This window comes from Carex rostrata, chromosome 14 (genome assembly GCF_964058835.1).
Source record: "Carex rostrata chromosome 14, lpCarRost1.2, whole genome shotgun sequence".
NCBI lineage: Eukaryota > Viridiplantae > Streptophyta > Magnoliopsida > Poales > Cyperaceae > Carex > Carex rostrata.
Window position 1 is genome coordinate 6049183 of NC_135931.1, and position 26874 is coordinate 6076056.

Genomic DNA, 26874 nt, shown 5'->3' on the forward strand with positions numbered 1-26874 from the left:
TAACCGATTTGAATGTATTACCCAGTTTGAAAATATAGACGACTTTCTACCAGGGCAAGCTGAATATTTTTTATAATAAATCAAGTGAAGTTTCTTGTGAAGTCATTTTACAACAAACTAGGTTCGGAATATCGTCTATTTAGTTGCAAAACCAATTATATTCATAACACGTATCATATTTCTGAAAAGGAAGAGAAGATTCTCCCTGATTGCGGCCCATTGGTCGTTCTTCTATGTTACCACGAGACTTTAGACTAACATTTAAAACATAATAATGGTAATGTCTATGTAATAGTTCGGTTTGCAAGAGTAAAAGAAGAATTAGGTCTCCGAAATATCATGAACTTTTCAGAAAATTTTAAATAAAACATCTTGTACGTAAAATCTAATCTCTTTTGATATACTAAATATTTGTGTATTATTTTAGACAATATGAGTTGATATAAATTGAGCATACTTGTGGTACATTTTGAAATTAGTTCAATTTCTTAATTTAATTAACTTCTTATAACAATAAAAAAATTTGTTATTGAGAACCATTTCATTTTGCAGAGGTTTTTAAAGGAAAAAATGACATACATGTTGACAACCGCACTCATGGCAATATCAATGGGGAGACAATGATATTATGTGTTTTTTGTAACAGTGAAGTTGTAGGTAAAATCATCGGCACATCCATAGTAGAATTTCATTTAGGACGTCATCTACCTCCGTTACTTCTGCGTCCGCGTTCCGTTTTTCTCCTTATTCACATTCAAAAATAGAGCAAGAAAACACAAGTTTACCAATTGTCCAACACAGCATAACCGATTTGAAGGAATTACCCGGTTTCAAATATGAACGGCTTTGCTACCAGGGCTAGCAGAATATTTTTCATAATAAATCAAGTGAAGATTGTTGTGAAGTCATTTTAAACAAATTAGGCTCGAAATATCGTTTATTTAGTTACAAAAGCAATTATGTGCATAACCCGTGTCATATTTATGAAAAGGGAGAGGAGACCCACCCTGATTGCGGCCCATGGGTCATTCTTTCATGTTACCACGAGACTTTAGACTATCATTTAAAACATAATAATGGTAATGTCTATGTACTAGTTTGGCTTATGGGAGTAAAAGATGAATTTGGTCTCCGAAATATCATGAGTTTTCAGAAAATTTTAAATCGCGTCTCTTGTACGTAAAATCTAATATATATATACTAAATATTTATGTATTATTTTAGACAATATTAGTTGATATAAATTTAGCATACTTGTGATACATGTTGAAATTAGTTCAATTTCTTGATTTAATTAACTTCTTATAACAGTAAACTTTTTGTTATTAAGAACCATTTCATCTTGCATAAAGATTTTTAAAGAGATAAATGACATACATGTTGGCAACCACACTCATGGCAATATCAATGAAAAGACAATGATATTATGTGTGTTTTATGACAATGAAGTTGTAGGTAAAGTAATCGGCACATCCATAGCAGAGTTTTGTTCAGGCCGTCATTTACCTTTACTACTTCTCCTACCGCGTTCTGTTTTTGTCATTAGTCACATTCGAAAATGGAGCAAGAAAACACAAGTTTACCAATTGTCCAACACACCATAATCGATTTGAATGTATTACCCGATTTCAAATATGGACGGCTTTGCTACCAGGGCAAGCTGAATATTTTTTATAATAAATCAAGTGAAGTTTCTTGTGAAGTCATTTTACAACAAACTAGGTTCAGAATATCGTCTATTTAGTTGTAAAAGCAATTATGTTCATAACCCGTATCATATTTCTGAAAAGCAAGAGGAGACCCACCTTGATTGTGGCTTACGAGTTGTTATTCCATGTTACCATAAGACTCTAAAATATCATTTAAAATATAATAATGGTAATGTCTTTGTACTAGTTCGGCTTGCAGGAGTAAGAGAAGAATTAGGTCTCCGAAATATCATGAGTTTTCAGAAAATTTTAAATCACACCTATTGTATGTAAAATCTAATCTCTTTTGATATACTAAATATTTATGTATTATTTTAGACAATATTAGTTGATATAAATTGAGCATACTTGTGATACATGTTGAAATTAGTTCAATTTCTTTATTTAATTAAATTTTTATAACAGTAAATTTTTTTGTTATTGAGAACCATTTCATCTTGCATAGAGATTTTTAAAGAGATAAATGACATACATGTTGACAACCACACTCACAGCAATATCAATGGAAAGACAATGATATTATGTGTGTTTTGTGACAATGAAGTTGTAGGTAAAGTAATCGGCACATCCATAGTAGAGTTTCGTTCAGGCCATCATCTACCTTTACTACTTCTCCGACCGCGTTCTGTTTTTCTCCTTAGTCACATTCCAAAATAGAGCAAGAAAACACAAGTTTACCAATTGTCCAACACACCATAATCAATTTGAAGGTATTACACGGTTTCAAATATGGACTGCTTTGCTACCAGGGCAAACTGAATATTTTTTATAATAAATCAAGTGAAATTTCTTGTGAAGTCATTTTACAACAAACTAGGTTCAGAATATCGTATATTTAGTTGTAAAAGCAATTATGTTCATAACCCGTATCATATTTCTGAAAAAGAAGATGAGACCCACCTTGATTGCGGCCTACGGGTTGGTCTTCCATGTTACCATAAGACTCTAGAATATCATTTAAAATATAATAATGGTAATGTCTTTGTACTAGTTCGGCTTGCAGGAGTAAGAGAAGAATTAGGTCTCCGAAATATCACGAGTTTTTAGAAAATTTTAAATCACGCCTCTTGTATGTAAAATCTAATCTCTTTTGATATACTAAATATTTATGTATTATTTTAGACAATATTAGTTGATATAAATTGAGCATACTTGTGATACATGTTAAAATTAGTTAAATTTCTTTATTTAATTAACTTTTTATAACAATAAACTTTTTTGTTATTGAGAACTATTTCATCTTGCATAGAGATTTTTAATGAGATAAATGACATATATGTTGACAACCACACTCATGGCAATATAAATGGGGAGACAATGATATTATGTGTGCTTTGTGACAATGAAGTTGTAGGTAAAGTCATCAGCACATCCATAGACATTTCCGGTGATCGAAATGATGATTGGAAGGTTGTTGCAAAATTTTTGAGAAGTCTTCTTATTCCTAAATTTATAGCATTTGGCTCCAAATTCGACTCTGAAATTGCAAATTTGATTGATGTTTTAAAGAGTGACCACGTAACTGATGATGAAGTGGTTGAGCATATCGCTCTTTGGTTAGCCCCACGGTGGTTGATACGACCTATGACAATGCGAGACGATAACGCTGTGGTGAGAAATTTAGTTGGGTGTGTGTGAATCGTCCCGTCTCGAGGAGACGGTCCGAGGTGGAAAAAGTAAAGTCGGGAACACAAAGGTAGTTGTGAGATACTTAGACTCTACCCTACATGGTATCTCATTTGGAAAAAAGTGTTAGCCTCGACTTAGTGAAACTGTTCACTTTAAATAGCCTCTCTTCGTTCTGACATCTCGCGTTGTCAGAACTTTCAGAGGAGTTCACATAGAAGCAGTCATGCTTCTATAGGGAGCGGTGACACTCGTATACTTGAGATGTGGGGTCCGCATAGGATATGGTAACATCCGCATAGAAAGCGGTGATTAAATCGCACCCGTTTTGTACAACCGGTTAGCAGAGGTGACCGTAAGCCGATCTTGAGCCGGGTTTTAGCCCATCCCGACTCAAGTCCTCAGGCCGAAATGCTGTGATCTAGGACTAGGACCATATTTTATTCATGTATACAACTATTTTGATTTTCTTTTGATTTTACCGCATCAAAATTGTATCAAACTAATATATTTCTTTTGTTGTTTAAAACTTGCAAAAAATCTTATGTTCTTTATTATAAGAATATTTATATTTATCACAATAGTATTTATATATGAAGTCTAAATACTCAAATATGGTATAATCTAATTATCATTTTTGTTGAATATTTATTTTCTAAGCAATGGTTAGACCACCGTTTTCTATTAGAAACCAAAATAACTAATATTGTTATCTAAAACAGGTATCAATCACTTAGCTAGTATTAAATCTATTTAGTTAGAAAAACAACATAACCGTTGTAAAACATACACACAAAATACACAAATCAACAAAACATAACATAAAATATGACAGGAGTCTAGCAAATTTCAGTCAACAAAATCATCATCTTCACTTCAAGCGATATTAGACATTGGACTAAAGGGGTTGCCAGACCCAAAATTCTCCTGTACAATCTCCAAAAAATGATTCTTGGACGCTTCCCCTTCTGACATTAACACCATGACCTTCGTGGACAGATCCATGTTGTCCTCCTCCACTGTCGGAGCTGATCAGATATATCTTTAACATGATAAGGAAGAATGAGATTCAAACTTAAATGAGAATATCATTATGAAAACTTTGCTGAATAATTATGAACAAATTAAAATTAAAAGATTTTATTGAACAAGCAAATATTTAAATCCGGCATATAAGATAATTATCATTTTTATGAATGATTATAAAAAATAAAATTAAAAGTTTTATTGAACGAGCAAATATAGATTTTCCAAGTTTGTATATTAATAATCGCGCAAGGCGCCAATACTCGAAATCAATCATCAACCAATTCCATAAAATTGAGATTGAAATAAAAGCAACGGCTTACGAAACGGGCCAACAAGGTCTGTTAGAACGTCGGAATTGGAAGATTCCTCTCAAGTCGCAACAAACGGCCTTCTGACATTTTCTCCAGATTTAACAGACCGGACGACTCCAGGCTCCAGCTGTCCGGCACCTTTCCCTAGTACGGACTACAGACAAAACGTAACGAGGGTGAACCAAATAAAAGTTTAAAAACCTGACCTCAATTACATTTTGCCTCTCTAACGAGTGCCAATTTAAATTGTCAATGGATCCGACGGTCCGACCTGATCAATTATAGTTAGCAGAGCTAATTGCTGTTAGATCAGAGCATTGATCCTGGTTGGTTAGTTTACAAGGTGCTTGGGTCAAAATACCAAACTTGCTAGGGTTTTAGTTCAAAACTACATTCCCCATTCTACCCCCTTCCATCCTACGGCGGTGCAGCTTGCTCTTTGCTACCCCTTCGATCCATCTCTTCTCCCTTTCCACCAGAAGGGAAAGAGAGAAAAACCCTATCACGAATCTCAAAATGTCGCAAACTCAGGAGCTCTCTCCTCGCTCGGAAGAGAACACGTCGCCGGGAGCGAGCGGTGGCGCCGTGCAGAATCCTTCAACTTCGCTTTACGTCGGAGACCTGGAGGAGAGCGTGACGGACTCGCAGCTGTTTGAGGTCTTCTGCGAGGTGGGCCAGGTCGTGTCAGTGCGAGTCTGTCGTGATGTCAGCAGTCGCAAGTCTCTCGGATATGCCTACGTCAACTTCAATGAAGCTTCCGATGGTGAGTTTTTATTCCATCTTTCTCCCATCCAATGTGTTTCTCTTAATGTTTTTAAATTTCAGATTGGTCTTTTGAAAAAAAAAATAGAAGCTTTTATTTGATGTTTTATGCTTGATTCAGAGCTGGTCAGGTCAAAGATTGATATGTAGGCGTATTTTAATAGTATCTAATGACACAGCCAAGTGTAAATCAGTCTGAAGCAGTGGAGCTATCTGCTACTTGTTATTTATTCGAAGTACCAAGTGTAATGCCTAATCTGGAAAAAGTAAGTGAATGTGCAACATTTACTCATGCTTCATGAACAGATTTGGAACCAGGGAAGTTATTAATACGCATAAAAGCAAAATGATTGATATTTTTTTTAGATTAAGCCATAAAATTTTAATGTCATTTATCCGTGGAGCTTCCATCTTGATTTTCAGCTTATCCGCTCATGGTTTTGGTATAACTCATGATATTACATTGCAGAACCATGACTGATATTGGAAAAATCATTATTTTTTCTTAAAATATATATTGAATGCTGGTAAGTCCTTAATTTTTTTTACAAGTAAGATTAAACTAGGGCCGGCTGATAAGGTTCTGCTTCCTCTATTGTTCTGTAGTCATTTGCTCACCATTTATAAACAATTCCCAGAATTTGTAGTTCGGTAGTTCCTTTGTGCTAACACCATTTGCTTCTGACAGCTGCTAAAGCACTGGAGGCTCTCAACTTTACTCCCATAAATGGAAAGCCAATTCGAGTGATGCACTCTAACCGAGATCCCTCCTCCCGTCAGATCAATGAGGCCAACTTATTCGTTAAGGTATATTCTCCCTTATTTCCCTTTCGGTTTTAAGTTTTCTCTGCAAATTACTCCAATCTTTACTGTATATGCTAGCGGAACCCAGCTTATCTCATGTTCACAATTAAGATATATACTGCTGTTGGGACTATTAAAAAAATGACTCGATCATCAGAACCAAGGTTGGGTCGAGCAGAATTGACTGAACTAAACACTATTTTTGAGTCAATGCTGTTGTTCCTGACAAGTTTATGCAAAATTATAATCCAACATATAAAATTCGTTTTGCATAATGTTGTTTGCAGTGGGCTCTCGATAAAAAGTTGGATATGTACAGTTAGGTCTCAATGCCATAAAGACTAGATTTTTTGTACTGTACCAGCTTAAATAGCTCACTGGTTGGGTGCTAGTGCATATTGCTACAAAAACTTTGATTGTCGTTTCAACCATGGCAAAATGATGGATTTATACAGGCATGGGATGTTCTTTCTGAATAGTGCTTTTGCTCATTACTCTGTACCCTTGAATAAACTAGAATCAATTTTAAATAGACTTCACGTGCTTGTGCAACTCATAACTGACTAATTATTTTCTTTTTAGAATCTGGACAAGTCAGTTACCAACTTATTATTGTACAAGACCTTTTCTCCATATGGGCACATTCTCTCCTGCAAGGTTGCTACTGATTTGACTGCCCAATCAAAAGGTTATGGTTTTGTTCAGTTCGACTCTGTTGAATCAGCCAAGAATGCCATAAAGAGCCTAAACGGGACCGCCTTAGACGGGAAGAGAATCTTTGTCGGGCCCTTCGTTGCTAAGGAGGATCGAGAAAGCACCTCAAATCCTTCAGGCAGCAACAAATTTAACAATGTGTTTGTGAAGAACCTCTCAGAACCAACCACTGAAAATGATCTGATTGACATTTTTGGTAAATTTGGCAAAATCACAAGTGCAATTGTGATGAGAGAAGGTGATGGTAAATCAAAGTGTTTTGGATTTGTGAATTTTGAGAACCCTGATGATGCTGCGACCGCAGTAGAGGATTTGAACAGGAAAATATTTGATGGGAAGGAATGGTTTGTGGGAAAAGCGATGAAAAAATCAGAGAGGGAGAGGGAGAGGGAGATGAAGAGATCTGAGAGGGGCATGCCTGAGGGCAATGCGACCTACATAAATCAGAATCAAAATCACAGAAGCAACCATAACCAGTTGAACAATAATCTGTATTTGAAGAATTTGGAAGAGAATGTTACCGATGATGACTTGAAGGAGCTCTTTTCAGCTTTTGGTACTGTCATGTCTGCCAAGGTCGTTTTTTTGTCCCTGCTTGATAACTTGATTCATTTCTGTAAATGAACTTAAGATTATTAGTTCAATTCATTCCTTTAACATTTATGAAGCCTATTTATCTGCCAGGTTATGCGGGAACCAAATGGCCATAGCAGAGGAGTTGGATTTGTTGCTTTTGAATCTCAGAATAATGCCTCTAGAGCAGTAAGATCAATTTTCTTTCCAATGTAGTAGCTTTAAACTTTTTTTCCTCAAGTAGAGTTATGGGCATCACACTTCAAATTGGCTTTTTCTTTCTTGCTTGTAGCTTGGGGAGATGAATGGCAAGCTCATTAGGAACAGACCACTGTATGTTGCTTTTGCACAGAGAAAGGAAGACAGGAGAGCAAGGCTTCAGGTTACCTTTGTGTTTTCTCAAAAAGTGTTTGTTTTGGCTTAATTATCTGGTGGAATAAGCCTGTTTTATTCAGCTTATAGTTTTACTTTCATAAAAGAAATCATGTCATATGCCCACATTTAATGTGCTTCTCAGGATCAGTATGCAATGATGCCTCAAATGCCAATGGCTCCCCACCCAGTTGGCCCACGGATGCCAATGTACCCTCACAATATGGGGCAGCCAATGTTCTTTGCCCCCCCACCCCCATTTATTCCTCCGCAGGTAAACCTGGTATATTGCTATTATTTACTATTGTTTTTGTTCTTATCACTGCAATACTCTTCGTTGGTTCGTGATAATCTTATTGTTATTTATGAATTATCACTTGTGTTGTACTTAAAAGCCAGTGAATCACATCATCTCAATAAACTATCAGGACCAGCTGTCGTAGTCACTGTTTATTACTGTCACAGTGACAAGTAATTATTCTCATTGTCTACTGATATCGAAGAATTAATTTAACACAATATTTAGCTTTACAACTTGCAAATCAACATAAATAAATAAAATGGCGGAACAAATAATATCTCTTACCAGCGAACAAGTTCATATTGGTTAAGTGTTGAGCTGGTATATCGAACAACAAGTTCATGTGTGTATAATATCACAATATCGAGTAGAACTAGGGTGTTCTTAAGTTCATCGAGTTCCTTTGTGAACTTAACTCTAAAACATATTGGATTGGCTTCAAACGACAAATTCAAACCATTCAACCGATTTATCTTACGAGTGATGCCTCTACATGTGAAAATTTAAATTTTAGAATTAATTTAATATAAAGTCAAAGTGGTCAAAATTATAAGGTTTATAAATTAATTTTAATGCATTCATTTTTTGAACAATTTTTTACCACTTGACTTGTACAGAATTATTTCAAAAATTTTAAATTTTTGCATGTTGACGCATCACTTGTAAGGTAGATCGGTTTCAATGGTTTGGATTCGTCATTTGAAGCCAATTCGACAAGTGAGGCTTGGTGAAACTTAAGAACACCCTAGTTCTACTCCTCAATATCAGAGACCCTGCACTGTTTCCTGTGGTCTATTCATAAAATAATGTGTTTTTCTCTATTGGGGTCCCTTATTGTACCTATAACTGAGGATCTTTTTGGTTCTTGGAATTAACTTTACTACCTGCAGATTTACTAATTATGCGTATCAAACATTTGGTTTTTTTTTTGTATAAAGGCTGGATATGGCTTTCAGCAGCCTATTGTGCCAGGGATGAGAGGAGGTCCAATGCCTCCTTTCATGCCTATGGTCCCACAAGGCCAGAGAGGACCACGCGCCAGGCGCGTTCCACATAAAGCGGGACACCAATGGGGGCCACTCCCCATAGCGTCTTCAGCTCCTAACCAGGTTTGCTCTCCCTCTTTCCCTTTAGTTTCAGTGGTCACAGATTTTGGTAAAGCAGCAAAAAATTAGGGCATACATTAAAAGGTTTTAGCTTTTATAGTTTGCCCAAAGAGCAAATTTAACATAGCTACAATAGGTAGCAGAAAAATCTGGAAATAATTCGTAATATGTGCTGCTGAGCACTTCAGTTCAATAAGCTAGTAATAAGAACTGCTTATGTAGATGGTTGGAGGTGGCGCCAACGGGAATATGCAAGGTAGCCTTGCATCAGCACTAGCCAAGTCTACACCCGACCAGCAAAGAATTATACTTGGGGAGAGGCTCTTTCCACTGGTGGCTGAGCTGGAGCATGAGATGGCGGCGAAGATTACTGGGATGCTTCTGGAGATGGATAGAGATGAAATACTGCACCTTCTCGAGTCCCCAGATGAGCTCAAATTAAAGGTTGAAGAGGCTGTGAGGGTTTTACGCTCTGTTGTCCACTCTCACATGCCTTCTGATCAGTTCAACTCTCTTTCTCTTGACGAGCACTCTGATCGGCTGGCCTCTCTTTCTCTCAGTGAAGGGGTTGTTTAAGCTTGTCTTTTTTCTTTGCCAGTTTACTATGACTTGGCTGGTAGGTTTTGCAGTTTAGTGAGTTTTTTCTTTCTCCTGACCTTTTGCTTAATAATGGAGATCCTTGGTGGCTTAGGAGTTATTTTGCAGTGAAGGTCGCCATTGTTTGGTTTTTTTGTGGTGATGGATCGGTCTTTTTGTCTCTTTGGTTCTGCAAAATTTTGGTTGTTTGCGAGAAAGGCTTTAAATTTGAAGGCTTATATCTGTCTTTTGTGGTTATGGTTTGCATATTATGAAAGAATGATTAGCTTTATTTTATCTCTGCGGAATGTCATTTTTAATGGATTAACATCAGACTTTATTGCCACTTACTGGTACTATGACCGAGTGTGGTTTGCCCACTGGTAGCAACGACTGAATGGCTCTCGACCAGTTGACTTGTGCGAACTGTATGGCTTGAAATATTCGGAAGTATCAGTTCCAGATGTTGCGATCACCCTTCTGAGTTTAGATTGTTTCCGTTTTTCTAAGAGTTTAAAAAATCCCTAGTTTAGGATTATTTTTGCGGAGTAAATTTTTGAAGAATTCTGAAGTAGTATTCCAGTATTGTCTTGGGCCTCATAATAAAGAAAATAATAAGATAAGGTTTCAAAATAAAAAGTTCAAGAGTACCTTTAAACATGGTAAATGTTACAAGGATGTGAGTGTGGGCTCTGGATCCGCGTGGGAAAGATATAAAGTAGGCCTTATTGGATCCGTGAAATAAATTGAAGGAGAATAATCTCTTCTGGAGAAATTTCTTCTATGTTTGCTTATCCAATTATTCACGTTACAAGTGAACTATATGTAGGGGTGTATACGGAGCGGATTTGGAGCAGATAATGCTAATATCATATTCATCTTCGCGAGCGGATACGAATAGTAAATAGATATTAAAATTTAAAATAAAATCCACCTTAAACGAAATACATCCGAGCGAATAATATATGAATACGGATACAAAACGAATAATTGTCAGATAATTGAGTTATACACTTTAAGATACAAAAGAGTGTCTTGTTGTTGTCTTAAAACAATGACTAAAATCAATTTAACAGAAACTAAAAGCATACTACTACATTCATGGGCTAAAGTCTTGAATGGAAAAAAAATGGAGAGTGAAGAAATGAAAGTAAAAATAAAAGAATATAGCGCTATTATAGCACCATCACTAGTGAAAAACAGATTAAATTGGAAACAAGGCCATATTATCCCACAACCAAGACTGAAATAAATATGGAATAATTATATAACAACTTCTATTCGAAGCAATAAAGCCGGAGCCGGTTTGGAGCAATTTCGGATCCGAATAATTGCGGATACAGATACGGATATTCACTTTCATGAAATTATCTGTATCTATATCTGCCATTATTTCACCGTATGGAAAAAATATCCATATTCGTATCCGTTTAATCCGAATTTAAATACTCTCTGAATACGGAGCGAATTATCTGTATCCATTTGCACCCCTAACTATATGCAAGTATAAACTCTATATAAATTTGAATTTCTTATATGATATGCATTCTTAAAACGAAAATAATGGGGGTGCAATACTGTTGATGAACGGCTTTGGGACGAAATTTCTATAACAATTGTTAGCAGATTTCTATACTGAACCTATTGAACTAAATTTCTCAAACTTCACATAAAATTTTATGAGTGAGTCTATGGTACTATGCATATTACGATTTGACACCGTGCTACGACTCTATATTTGAGTTTTCAAATCCCAACGGTTGATCCGAACCGTTCATCTTGTTCTCCATATTAATATGTGTTTGGAGACCAAATTTTATATTTTTTGAAATTGATTGAAAATCACTGTTTTTTGATGGTCCAGAAATTTTCAGATCAAGTGATTTTCTAAATATCTAAAAAAATAGTAAAAAAATTTCAAAAAATGTAAAATTTGGTCTTCAAACACATATTAATATGGAGAACAAGATGAACGGTTCGGATCGACCGTTAGGATTTGAAAACTCGAATATAAAGCCGTAGCACGGTGCCAAATCGTAATATGCATAGTTCCATAGACTCACTCAAATTTTATTGTCCCTTGTAAAATTAAAAGGGCAACCTTCTCTCCAGTTTTCTTGCATTCGGTTCAAGACTCGCCACATGTGCTGGTCCAAGACCCCTCCTATTGCCTACGGGCTTTTTAAGGCAAAAGAAAAATATTTTCGTAGGCTTTTTAGGTAACAATGTAACACCAGCCCGCCCGCAACACGAATGGCCACGTTATTGTCACAACAAAAAACTCGTGCTTATGGAACAGCGACAGAATTGAAAAGGGAAAGTGGGTGTGCGCATGTGAGACACTGGCTGTAAGAATCGGATCCAAACTTAAAAAGGGTTGTGCAAAGAAGGGGTCATGCGGCACATCAGCACATGGCGGAGTGCAAGGCGCTCCATCATTTTCTACTTTTTGTAGCTAGGGTTCGAATGGATTGAGAGTCATGTGGAGTTGCAGCCTTGCAGGGAGCATTTGTGATGTGTGCAAGCTAACTCGCTGAGAAGAACTTGAAAAGTAGACAACCGGGAAAAGGAAACGAAATCAATGATTCTTTACCTATAGCCCTTAAATTAAATCCCTAAATTAAGGGGTCGAAGTTGAAATTTTCTTCATATACTTGATATTTTTCTTCTTCAAGGTTGGCTAGTAGCCTAGTACAATAACTATGTACAAATTTATCATGAAAATATAAGTTAACAGTATCTGCAAGAGTTGGGATATTTTTTGTTTAGAAAAAACAGGCTACAGCTATACGCCTATAGCTAATGCTATATCATCGATACAATTAATTAATAGCTCTGAGCGCAATAGCTCACCACTTTGTTATAAAAGTATTTTTATGGTCAAGTTTTGTAATCTTTAAGATTTGGTTGCATGTTAAAAATTATTATTTATACTCTCTGTGTGAGTGATTATAAATTCGAAATCTAAAGGAATATTATGCTTTGTAAATATTTAATAATTAAATAGCTTGATCTTCAAACTTTACTAAAAAAAAAAAATTGCCTTTGCAACATAAAAATCTCAACAGAGATTCTTTTAATCAAAATGCTCCAACGTAAAGGAAAAGTTGGTCTAAAACTTGACTCTAAGTTGAAACTTATTAAAATATAAAGAAATCATCGTTTTATTTTGAGCTCCAACACTTATTCTACATGTTTCTCTTCTCTAAATTAAGTCGTTGCGCTGTTAATTTTATTTTTTGGTTATCGATGTTGAACAATATCCATTCGTTTCTCTTATAATCTCTCTTTCCAGCTACTCCATCAAATGTGTTTCATTGGATTGCATTCTTTTTAGTCGATAATTAGTTGGAACTTCTGATTTTAATTAATTAGCAAATTAATTGTAGATTTCATTTTCAAATTTTGCCTTTCAATTCTTTTTTTCATATTATGTCTTTTGTAGCAGAAAGATTGTCAATTTTGTATGAGAGAACAAAAATTGTACAGATGTATTAGGACTTTGGAGTTAGTAAAGGTGAGTGAGTCTATGGTACTATGCATATTACGATTTGGCCCGTAATACGGCTCAATATTCGACTTTTCAAAATCCTAACAGTGGATCCGAACCGTTCATCTTGTTCTCCATATTAATATGTGTTTGGAGGCCAAATTTTACATTTTTTGAAATTATTTTACTATTTTTTTAGATTTATTGAAAATCACTGTTTTTGGATGGTCCAGAATTTTTAGATCAAGTGATTTTCTAAATATCTAAAAAAATAGTAAAACAATTTCAAAAAAATGTAAAATTTGGTCTCCAAACACATTAATATGGAGAACAAGATGAACGGTTTGGATCGACTATTAGGATTTTGAAAACTTGAATATTGAGCCATAGCACGGACCAACCCGTGATATGCATAGTACCATAGACTCACTCGGTAAAGGTCGCTATTTAGAAGGAAAAATAAAAAATGAACAGGAACTTGTATGAATTGAAAGCACCAATATATCGGTACAAGTTTTTATTTTTATATATTTTTATATTTGTTTTATAAAAGTGAATCAAAGTCTACTGATTTCATTTCCAGAAACCAAAAGTATTTGTTACTACAAGCAACGTGGTGCCAAACAACTGGTACACAATTGCCAATGTACATCTCATAAGCAGATACTACACCTAACAAATTCTATAATACATCATAAATGTGCCAGATTTTGAACCTGAGACGTTCAATCAGAAAAAAAAAATTTCTTTCTAATAAAACTAAGATTTGTAATTTAATCTGTTTAATAGAAATCTGACAACCATGCAGCCCCTGCTAGGATTTTCAAGCAACAAATAAAAGAAATAAATCTGACAACCACAAAAACCAGAAATTACAATAACAGGTGCATTCATTTTGTATGACAGTTTATGCCGATCTGGACTCTAATTTCTAGAGATAAAACAATTAAATATTGCTTTATTGTTTACAAGAAAATATTTTGTTTTAGTTAATTAGCAAAGCATGTAATGTTTGCTTATCCGGAAATAATAATTTGTATCGGTTTATCCTCGACAATAATCATTTTTTGTTCTCACGGATAGTGTTAAATTCTTCTAGGGATGATTGTATATCGAACTTTAGTATATTGAAATTGATTTGAAGAAGTTTGATTCTCATCTCTCATGTTTAAATAAAAATACAACTTTTAATTAATAGTTTGTCAATATACTAATTATTTTTTGAGTAAACGTTGAATATTAAGCCATTCAACTATTTAATATCTACAAAAAATTCATCCAACTAAGTTTCCAACCTGCGAATCAATATACTAATTATTGATCACGTACAATAGCAAATCCCTAACTAATGCATGAAAACTATATTAAAAATAATAATATTAATAAGTTCAATCAGCGGGCTTGACAATATCAGTTTCTTGCTTATTTTTGTTATTTTTAGTATATTAATAGATAGTAAAAAAAATTCTAAAAATGAAAATTATTTTGCCTTCAAATATATTTTCATATAGAGATCATATTAAGCAGTTCAGATCAACTGTTCAAACTTTGAAAATAAAAATATAAATTCATAGTACACACCGATGTGTACTATACACCGTAGCCCCATTTTATTTAACCGACAAATACCATACTTTCTAAACAGAAAAGTATATCTAGCTTGGTTTTGTTTTTCTTTTGAGAAACTTATCAAGAGTCGATTAAAATAAATATTAGATCCAGCTTAGTTAGTTAAGGTAAAAATCACTACGAAAGATCACAAAGTTTCAAAATTTAACATTTAAAAAAAAAAAAAATTTGGAAACTTCATGTCGATGGAGAATCTCAACGAAAAAAGATGCGGACGCGCAAAACAAAATAACAAGGTCCCACAATTTAGGTGTTATTTCAGGAGAAAAATGCTAATCAAAGCAGCAACTAAAATTTCAAAGCAATAGCAAAATCAGGACATGATGTTGCCTTTCATGACGTAACGATATAAGCTTTTCAATGTTAATTTGTAATAAATCCAGTATTAGTTGACCAATCACCTCTTTACCGACATAATCCAAGTACTTCTAAAGCAAGTTTATGGAATATATAATAGGTTAATTAATGCACATTTCATTAGAAAATAGACATAAATAATAATTATGGCAGAATCAATTGACTAGTCTCTGCCACAAATTAAATTATTCTTATTAGACCTGCATGCTAATATAATAATATTTTTAGAGATGCCTATTAATTTGTTTTCCTTAATTTCCCTTAAGTTTTTATGGGGTAAAGATTTTAACAGACTAGTTTTGGCTTTATGAAGCGCACAGACTCTAGAATCAACAGAGAGTTACATTTGGTTCTTGAGCTGCATGAAGCCAAAACTGCTCTGTTGAAATCTTTACCCTTTTTATGAGTCCTACAATCTGCTCATGATTTATTAATATTCAGAGCAAGTCTGATAGTATACCTTAAGACGGCTTGTGGCTCATTATCCATATATTTTCCATAATTGGTCACTACACAGAGATGGAATTTATGAAAATTAGAAATTTTAAAGGGAATAAAAGTGCCACTAACAGATTATTTAATTAGTATATTAATTATTAAATAATAGTGCAATACGGCCAAAAGTTGGTTTCAAAGAAGGATCTTTGAGTACCTCATTAAGATCATCATAGCCTAATATAAGACCAGATATAATTTCTATAAATATATCTGGGCCCACCAGGACCTACACATACATTTCACCTATCATTTAAGCATTCCTCTAATGATTCAACAGGAGAACCTGTCTTGTCTAATCTAAAATAATTTGGCCCCAAATATTTCAAGGGAACTAATTGTCAATCGAAGGGTTTGATTGGTTGTTTGTTGGGGTCATTTTGAGAGCAAAATAAAAGGAGTTAATTCAAAAAAAAAAAAAAATACAAATACCAACAATAGCATATGTGCAACATAAAGTACAACACTACTGTGGATTATGTCACTGATAGGTGCATAAATTGGAGCTTAATCTGTCATATTGCTTGAAAGGCGAACTAATAAGACAATAAACTAAAGTTATTCTGCTTACAGACGACAAACTTGTAAAAATAAGAGCAAACTTACAAAATAAAAGAAAGCTGTGGGTTTGGCTTAATTAAGGTATCAACGCCATCTTACATTTTTTTGAGCCTAGTTAAATTAAATTAAAAAGAGAGAAGAATTCTTCTTGTGATAGAGGGGGGTTCCATCTCAGGAATAACAATTATTGTACATTCTTGTTGTGTTAATGGGTTGGAATTAGATGGGAATTTCTAGAGCCATATAGAATCAGGGTCGGATCCGTCCGGCCTGTCAAAGAATCCGATTCGATCAGGCATAAAATATTGTTGTCTTGATTTTAAATTTTGAAATGAAAAATTAGCTTACAAGTTGCTCATAACAAAATTAAAATGAAAAAAAAAATTAAAATCTAATGTTAATTATGTCACAAATAAATTTTTCGATGTTGTAATTCGATCCAAAATGACATGAATTCCCCCCATAATCATTTGACCCACATGCAAATCTCTTGTTCATTTTTACGGACACCAAATGTGGGGTCTGGGATCATCTCATCGCAAAGTAGGAAATAAATCTGCTGCGATGCAAAGAAATTGTAGGGATTTTGTTATTTCAAATTTAATATTTCTTTTGTTTTGAGATATGTGCATGAAAGATAATTTTTATTAAAATTCGTGCATTAGAAAAATGAAAAGTTAAATTTGAAATAACAAAAACTTACAATTTCTTGGAATTGCAACAGATTTATTTTCCGCACAATAATGCAAGTCACTGTTTCATAGCTCAGAGGAGTCTGAATCATTACCTCATTGTTTTGAGTTTGAATCCGAATCATTTAATCATAATCGAGGCCAATTCACCCCAACCCATAATGCACAGTGTCCCTTTAAGATCTGTGCCAATATATAACAAATGGACCATATTCAAACTCATCGTATTATCGTAAACGATGAGGTACCTTAGAGCTTTAGAGCACTGAGGAGCCAGATCATTTGCATTACCATTACCTCATCATCTGAGTCTATATCCGAACCGTCCGATCAAAGTCGAGGCTAAATGAATCTGAATATGTAATGCAAGGGTCCTTTTATAATCCGTGCCAATATATAACAAGAGGAGGGTTCAAATGCCTTCATTTACCCTCAAATGCCTTCATTTTTTGTGCCTTGACAATGCCTCCATTTTTAAAAACTTTAATAATTCAAAATTTAAAACTTAAAAGTCAAAATAAAACCGTTGAATATGATCTACATCATTTTATTTATGCACGTGCAAAAAATTATAACATGTCAATTTTATTTTAATTGTCATCAAAAACTTGTAAAAAACGCACTAATGTGGATGATTTATAGACGTTGATTTTTGAACTTATTAATTCACATAAAAACAAAATTGGAATGTAATGATTTTTATGAGCACATAGAGAAAATAATATAGATCACATCTAACGATTTTATTTTGACTTTTAAGTTTTAAATTTTGAGTTATTAAAATTTTAAAAAATAAAAACATAACAGAAATACAATGAAGCGGTGTTCTAAATAGCGCGCTATAGCGTTTTTGGAGACCAAACACTATGCTATGGCATTAAAACACGCTATTTGCGCTACAGACGCTATAGCGGTAATAGCGGTCCGCTATAGCGTATAGCGTGTAGCGCAAATAGCGTGCGCTATGCAACATTTGTTGTTTTTTTTTCAATTTATATGAGCTTTAAAATAAATAAATGGTGAAGATATTGTTTAATTTTGATGAATATTACATTATATCAAATTCAGGTCCGCTATAATAATTTTTTCATTTTGCTCTTGGTTTTTTTTTAACTGATGATAAATCAAATAAATAATTGTTAAATTATGGAAATTTTAGGAACTAACAAGAATTTCTTCAAGGATCATCTGTTTATTTTACTAGAAGTATGATTTTTTTTTTCTTTTCAATTTCTAGGTTATTTTGAAATTTAAATAGAAAAAAGATAAACTATGTTATGATGTTGAAGATATTTTAAATAGAAAAAGATCGATAGTTTATGATATTAGTATTACTATAGATATTTTAAGTCGCAATTTGAACTTTGTATTGGTTCAATATGAATATTATAATTTTTTAATCAATTTGATATTATTTATTGTTCTATGAGACTAAATAATGTTGATATTTAGTACAAATATATAATATAATTTTTATAAAAATAAAAAATGCTATTTGGAATAGCTTTCGCTAGAGCGTCGCTATTTGCTATAGCTTTTTTTGGAGGCTCCCCACTATAACGCGATAAACACTATTTAGAACCTTGCAAAGAAGAGAGACATTTAAAACCTCCTCGCATAACAATGAACCGGATTCAAACTCATCATAAACGATGAGGTATCTTAGCCTAGGTGGTACGAATCCAGGCAATGTCATTCATATTGATATAACACTGGCAGACTGCCGAAATTGCTAGCATTGGTAAGCTTTTCTCAGAAAAAAAATAGCATTGGTAAGCTGATGTGATGTTACAAATGCCAGAATAAAGACGAAAAAGAAAAAGAAAAAGAAAAAGTAGCGTGCCAGGGACCTGGAGCTGGTAATAGTAATTTACCGATTAAGCTGGTCTTGGTCAATGGCAGACACCAAAATACAAAAACAAGGCATCTTTACTCTGTTTGACGCCGGTCAATATTTTTATAGCATTAACGCCATGACTACGTGCTTCGTTTGCATTGTACTGCCAGAGCAGCCTGAACTGGTTTTTATGGGATTCAGTGCAAGGATGAAATGAAAGCAATGATATTTTGTCGTTATTCAGTTTATTGCAGAAGCAAACAAAAAATAAGAAGTCCGATTTAATGCAGATCAATTTTGGTGTAACTTTGAAACATGAAAACACTCTCTTAGGTTACTTTCACCGTTTCGACGCTTTGATGATTGTATATTAATGGGAAATTTGATGGTAACTTCCATACCGTTTATATAACATTCACAATCTTAAGTCAGTATCGATTGCAGTGTTTAATTTCGAACGACAAAGTATTTAATATCTACAAATGGTATCTGGTATCGTACATCAGAAACCGCAGTAATCTTGCACGTCCGTGTACGGAATAATTAAAAAAAAAAGGGAAAAAGAAAATGGTTCGCTTACACATGCTGCTCCTATATTATTTATCACAAGAATAATTGAAACTTCTAATAAGAGATGCGCATATTTTTCAGAAATAGATATTGAATAATCAATTGTCGACAAATTCTTCTTCTTAATTTATATACATTATTTGCATATATATTTGGCATTAATTTAGAAAACATCATTAAAGCTAGACATAATATCATGGAATATACAAATATAGTTCCATTCCAGTTCTTTTAGATTTTTTGAAAGCTACAATACTGGCACACTAAATTAAATATTTTATCATACTTTTCACTCTATTTGTTCAGTAAAAGTAATAGAATAGTAGAATTAGGAAATGCTTATATTTTATGCTATTTAATATTTGTAAATTGTACAAATTTGATGTGGTGTCACTTTAAAACAAGCATTTTTAAAAATAGTGTGTTTTAGCATTCAGTGTAATTTTATTTGTTAGAAAAAAATTAAAAAATAACAATTACAAAAAAAAGTCAATTATACATTATTTTTTTTCCGCAAATGATATTATTATTGTTATTTATCTGAACCATTATCTAAAGACACAAATATATGTCATTTATTATTCTCAATGTTAAAATAATTATCTTTTAAAAATTAACAAAGGTACAAGAGGAGTTTTAAAAATCACAATTATTGAATTATATAAGAAAGAACTATTAAATCTAGTACAAACGGTAATTTATCTCACCTCTTTAGGATAAAAATACATGCTCAATTTTCTTGAAAAGGTAAAAAAAAAATGAACTTAAAATATCAAAGTTATTTAAAAGTAAAAAAATAAATTCATCGGATAAACACAACTGTGTAAATTATGTTACCTAATAAATAGCAAACATTGGCCAAAGAATTTGATGACGGGGGACCGATGGTGTAACAGAGCGGGGTCTCGAAAGCAGTTTCCAGCGAAGCCACGTGAGCGAAGGGAGGTGGGTCCCGCTTCCTGTCGGCTTTCTCTTTTCCGGCCATTTTCCTTTTGTGTGTGGCCTTGGCGGTGAAGTAATTCATGTGGTCTATAACTCCACGATTCCACGTGTGTTCTTTAGGGATTTCACTTGCTTTCCTCTGTTTTGCCAGGAAAGCGGATCCATGTGCACCAACTTCACATGGTCATAACGTGGAGTGTGTCTAAAAAGGAGATACGGATAGAACCAAAAGCAATTGGGTTTTGAGCTTACTAAAAAGAAAGAGGAAAGTTAGCACAGGAGATCGTTCTTCCCAGCGTGGCGGCATCGGTTGTGACTTGTGAGCTGTGGTTAACTAGCAGTTGACATGGATGGAATGGATGGATTGAGATCAAAAGCTAAACCAAATAATTGTTATGTAATTGCTCTGCATACTGCATTCCCCTCCATTACTATTAACCACCACTTTGGTTTTTTCTTCTGTGGCAGTGTCCCAGCGACTATCCGTGCTGCTTTGCAAGGATAATACAAGTATGGGCATAAGACTCTCGTGCAAAAAGGGTGCCTTACTGCCTTCATTATTTATTATTCTTTTTCTTTTTTTGGATAATACCTTCATCATTCCTCTGCATTCTATTGGTAGGTTTAGTTTAGGTTCCACTTTGGCTTTCTTTCCGACGTATATTTGTTTCCACATTGGTAGGTTTGCTCGTATGGGTGTCAATGGCACGGTACGTATTGGTTATAGCCATTTTCATATCCATACAATTGAAAATTAATTTTACTCACAACTTATCTTTACTTATTAATACTAGTTACTCATATTCCAGATTTTTTTTTATTAATATCTATGATTAAATAGAAAAATACAGAAATTTTTATGAAATTCACAAAATTTCCAAACCGTGAAAAATTATGGCTTGCTTAATATATATATTTTTTTTAGTGAAGAAGTGTCATCATATATAATACTGCATCAACTGTGATACGTAAGTGATATAAAATTGCTTTGTCACTTGAGTGCATGAGCCTTCATTATTATAAAAGACATGTTAATTATTGTTCATAACAAATTTATACGATAATTGTCTAGTCAAAGAAGACTCGATAGGTGTGTTCATATAATTTGAATTCTGTATCTTATTCACACTAACGCACTTATCGCAACAACATTTGACGGATTCAAATTCAAAGCATAAGTGTCAATGTCTTTCATTTTTTTTTCCCCTTCTCTTATCTGATATTTACACATCCATATGTAGGCAGTATTTTTATATTATACACGCTTTTTTTTTAAAAAGAAGAAGAAGTAATATTCGACTTTCTATGAGAAGATGAAAATTCCTTTATTATTGACTTCCATGTAGTGGTGAAAACGGAGCGGATACGGAACAAATAATAGTAAAATTATATTTATATATATTTTTTAAAAATTTCAGATACAGATACGGATTGGATATCAGCCGGATGCATATGCAAATATGGATTGAATAAGATATTTATTAAAATAATATAAAAATACTAAATTTTATAATATTTATCTAATTATAATGGTGAATAACATAATTTTTTTATAATATATATTAAGAGGAGGGATCCAATTACATCATTTTTTGATGACACCGAATTACACTCTCCATTTATGAAGTTTTCAAAGTTCAAATAGTCAATCCAAACCGTTCAACATGATGGATATATTAAAATGTGATTGCATATCAAATTTTACATTTTTTTCGAATTTTTTACTATTTATTAAGTATTTAACGAAATAGCTATATTCAGACCATTGAATTTTTGTACCCATCTTAATAAATATTAAAAAAAAATTCAAAAAAAAATATAAAATTTGATATGCAAGTACATTTTAATATATCTATCATGTTGAACAGTTTGGATTGACTATTTGAACTTTAAAAATGTAGAGTGTAATCCGGTGTCACCAAAAAAAGATGTAATTGGATCCCTCCTCATATAATAATATATATGATATATACTTATTATCATATATTTATTATTCAGATATGAATAATTGAAATGTAAAATCATATCACTATCCATACTCACATAAATATTCAAATATCAGATATCCACGTCTAATTTTTTGAATACGGATCAAATAAGATATTATTCATATCATTTTCCCCCTCCTTTCCATGATAACGATTTGATTAGTAAAGAGGAAATGCAGTATAATAAATACAAATGGGGAAGTTTCTAATTCCTGTTCAAAACATCCAGCTGTACAGGATATACGTCACATCGGTCTAATTAATACTTGAGATTTGTCCATTTATTTATAATATCTAGAAGCGTACGTGCTATTTATTCAAAGTTTCAATTTTTGAGGGGAGTAGAGCTGCAGAGGAGCCTGAGGAGGTCATCCGTTCAAGGAAAAATATATATATACATGAGGAGGGATCGGATAACACTCTTTTTTTTGTGATATCGAATAACATCGTGCATTTTCAAAGTTTTCAAAGTCCAAACAGTCGATCCAAACCGTTCAACTTGATGGATATGTTAAAATGTGCTTGCAGATCAAATTTTACATTTTTCTGAATTTTTTTACTATTTATTAAGTATTTAACAAAATCGCTATATTCAGACCGTTGAATTTTTGTACCCATCTTAATAAATAGTAAAAAAAATCAGAAAAATGTAAAATTTGATCTGCAAGCACATTTTAACATATCCATCAAGTTGAACGATTTGAATCGACTGCTTGAACTTTGAAAATACACGATGTCATCTGATGTCACCAAAAAAGGGTGTCATCCGATCCCTCCTCTCTCTCTCTATATATATATAAATTCAGATTTGATCTCCATGACTCCAGCAGATAAACAATTTTCAATAAATATTTTGTTATCTAATATTCAGAGAATTCATTCCAACATATTTAAATTCAACAGGAGGAATTTGTTAATCAAGCATTTAATTTATCTCTCCTTTTATATTAAGTGTTTAGATGTCCTGATCTGCTAATGGCTGTTATTTAATTCATTGAATTTTAAACGGTTAAGATTAAAAAATTATGCAATTGTGATTTTACGTGATAATGTATTGACATTTATTGTGTTGAATTATGTATTTAGTTCTTTGAACACTCGCTATATTATCTTTCTCCTTACAATATTTTTATATGAATCATTGAATATTGCCATAAAAACAATTAATTGATAATATACTTTTTTTTTATGTTACTGAGTACAACAAAATAAAAAAGTAATTAATATGTTTGCTTTCGAAATATTGACTATCTTTGTATTTGAGGAAGAGATAATTAAAGATAAGATAATTTATTTTGTTGTTGAATATATAAAGAGAAATTATAGAAAAAATATTGTTAAAGATGAAAATATTTGTCTGATTTGCTGATATTTTTTGTATTTTCTGTTTGAATTTTGATCCCGTAGCAGAGCACAAACAAGATACTAATATCACAATTTATATAACATCTTCTGCATCCATCCATAATCTATCAATCTACGTTGCCAATTGAAAAAAAGCCGAAATTTTTATAAATATCCAAATCAAATAACAAATTACGGAATTTACCCTGTTTTGCAATGAAATTCGAAAAATACCCAATCCGGTTATCCAATAACCGGATTTGATACAAATGTCCGGTTACCCACTCCCCGGACTCAAAAAAACAAATCCGGTTAATGGTTAACCGGATTTGTGAATTTTGCCTCTCTTTTTTTCTTTTTTTGAAAACAGAATTTTTTGTATTTTTTGTATTAAAATATTAGAAATGTTGAATATATTTCTTTGAAAATAGATGGAATACAATATAATTTGATTTATTAGAAAGACTGCAACAAATAACCCGGATCAATATTTTTCAGATCGGATTTTTCGCGGCTGTAAGAAAAATTAATATATTTCTTTATGTGTTATTGGAAAAAAATAAAAATAATTAGATTCTGAGTTATTGATCTCGGTTCAAAAGTCACTTCTAGGTAATTCAGAAAATATTGTGACATTTCTAGTACATTTAATTTATAAAAAGTTGTATCTATTTTGATAATTCTTTTTGAAAAACAATAATTAAATAAATTAAAGTTTTTGATTTTTTTCAAAAATAGATACAACTTTTTATAAATTAAATGTACTAGAAGGATCACAATATTTTCTGGATTACCTAGAAGCAGTGTTTTAAAATGCGGTCGCATGGGCCGCATATGCGTATGCGGTCGGCAGCCGCGCTTAGAACGGCCATGCAGTCATCCCATGCGGTTTTGAGCATGCGGCCGCATATGCGGTCCGAATATGCGACCATGCGGAAAAAAAAATGCATATGCGGATTAAAAATGCGGCCATGTGGTCCGAATATGCGGCCATGCAGTCCTCCCATACGGATCAGCAGCCACCGTTGGATCAGCAATTTTCAAAGTGGCTTAATAAATAGTAAAAAAATTCAGAAAAATGTAAAATTTGGTCTCCAAGCACATATTAATATGGAGAACAAGATGAACGGTTCGGATCGACGTTTTGGATTTTTAAATTTTAAATTTGGACCGTATGCATACGAATGCACATTAGTCACACACACACTGTCTCTCTCTCTCTCTATATATATATATATATACGTGAATTTTTATTTTAAAATCCGCATATGCGGTATGCAGTGGCCTTCCGCATGCATGAACAAAACCGCATTTTAAAACACTGCCTAGAAGTGACTTTTGAACCGGGATCAATAACTCATAATCTAATTATTTTTATTTTTTTCCAATAACACATAAAAAAATATATTAATTTTTCTTATAGCCACGAAAAATCCGATCTGAAAAATATTGATCCGGGTTATTTGTTGCAGTCTTTCTAATAAATCAAATTATATTGTATTCCATCTATTTTCAAAGAAATATATTCAACATTTCTAATATTTTAATACAAAAAATAAAAAAAATAAAAAATTCTGTTTTCAAAAAAAAAAAAAAGGCAAAATTCACAAATCCGGTTAACCATTAACCGGATTTGTTTTTTTGAGTCCGGGGAGTGGGTAACCGAACATTTGTATCAAATCCGGTTATTGGATAACCGGATTGGGTATTTTTCGAATTTCATTTCAAAACAGGGTAGATTCCGTAATTTGTTATTTGATTTGGATATTTATAAAAATTTCGGGAAAAAAAGTAACAAAAAAAAAATAGATACGAAATCCAGTAACAAGTAATTTAATGTTGCGTTTTCCTATTAATGATTTAATAAAATTATTAGAACTTCGCAAATAGAATGAACTAATTCACTTGAATGCAACAAATTCTCTCTCCGTATTTAACTCAACATAACTAATTACAAAGATCGATCTAGATTTATAATAAAAAAAAAAAAAACTTTTTGTTTCTTATATACGCCGACCTCAAGCAATGCAATTAATACACACATTATTAAAACAATTTGAATCTCCAAACTTGCTATCTCGTTATATATTCTATCAAAATATAATACTCATCAATGAAATAAATTTATAGAAAAGTTTGTTTACCTTCCGTAGTTCAGAAATCACAATTAAATTTATAAAGATTATTCAAAATTATAAAAAAAATATAATAAATCAGGTGAATATACCAGTTAAATTGTCGATCTGATTCAAAAATCTTATCAATTATTTTCTGTTTTTTTCTTTCTCCTTATTTTTTGTTAGCAGATGAAAGCGAGAGACTTATTAATATTTTGGAATGTTACGCAAATTATTTAAAATGCATTGAAGCCATATTAGGCATGTCATTTTTGTGCACTCTTTCGTATCTCTTTTCCCTTTTGTTATAATGCTTCCTTTTATACACTAATTTCAAAAAAATCAATCAAGAAAATGTTAAAGCTACTAATTGGAAAGATTAAAGAGACTACTTTCGCTCTCTTTTGAAATTGGGATAGAAGATAGAAGAGACTAAGGCCATATTTCAGAAATAACAATAAAAAAGGAGAGGGTTGAGAAAAAAAAAAGAGAGGATATTTTAAAGAAGGGAAAAATTGAAATGATATTACTTATTTCTAAAACAAAAATGAAGCCAACTTATTCGGGTGATTTCTATTTCGTACTTTTACACTCTGATTTGAAAATGAAAATTTTGAGTTTTTGAAGGATAAAAATCATACATTCAATCTTCCTTTTTTTCCTTCTATATTTTTTGCCAATAATTTGCTAAGAATACCTTCGAAAAGAATACACGATACAATTGAATCCAATGATTATTTTTCCAATAAGTATTATGTTTCATGTACACCCTCGAGAAATAGAAGGAAAAAAAAAAGTTGCAAGAACTTTCTCAAATTCTTATTTTTTATTATCGATATTGCGCTAATCAATTGTATATATTTTTTTTTAATTTTAAGGTCATGGACCAATTCACCGAACAAACATTTCACGCACGCGTGTATCTGAGTCCGCATCGTCTGCATTAACTCAAAAGAGCATCTTTTGAGT

The 26874-nt window shown here is 32.8% G+C and overlaps 1 protein-coding gene across 2 annotated transcripts; it reads left to right on the forward strand.

Annotated features, from left to right (window-relative positions):
- Nucleotides 1–4994: 4994 nt before the first annotated feature.
- On the forward strand, nucleotides 4995–10213 carry LOC144565474 (polyadenylate-binding protein 2-like). 2 transcript variants are annotated; one of them, XM_078315240.1, is made up of 8 exons: nucleotides 4995–5438; nucleotides 6126–6244; nucleotides 6824–7531; nucleotides 7640–7717; nucleotides 7821–7910; nucleotides 8046–8174; nucleotides 9140–9310; nucleotides 9530–10213. In XM_078315240.1, exons 1-8 carry the CDS (start codon nucleotides 5192–5194, stop codon nucleotides 9881–9883), a joined length of 1896 nt encoding a protein of 631 aa, XP_078171366.1. In that variant the 5' UTR covers nucleotides 4995–5191; the 3' UTR covers nucleotides 9884–10213. The 2 variants fall into 2 exon arrangements, with proteins under 2 accessions (XP_078171366.1, XP_078171365.1); XM_078315239.1 differs by having other exon boundaries at nucleotides 5002–5438; nucleotides 8046–8183.
- Nucleotides 10214–26874: the final 16661 nt, after the last annotated feature.

Excerpts from the sequence above, each read along its gene's own strand:
- LOC144565474 (XM_078315239.1), top strand. The coding sequence starts at position 5,192 with ATGTCGCAAACTCAGGAGCTCTCTCCTCGCTCGGAAGAGAACACGTCG. Across the intron at positions 6,245-6,823 it reads AGGCCAACTTATTCGTTAAG|AATCTGGACAAGTCAGTTAC; the intron begins GTATATTCTCCC and ends TTTTCTTTTTAG. Across the intron at positions 7,911-8,045 it reads ACAGGAGAGCAAGGCTTCAG|GATCAGTATGCAATGATGCC; the intron begins GTTACCTTTGTG and ends TGTGCTTCTCAG.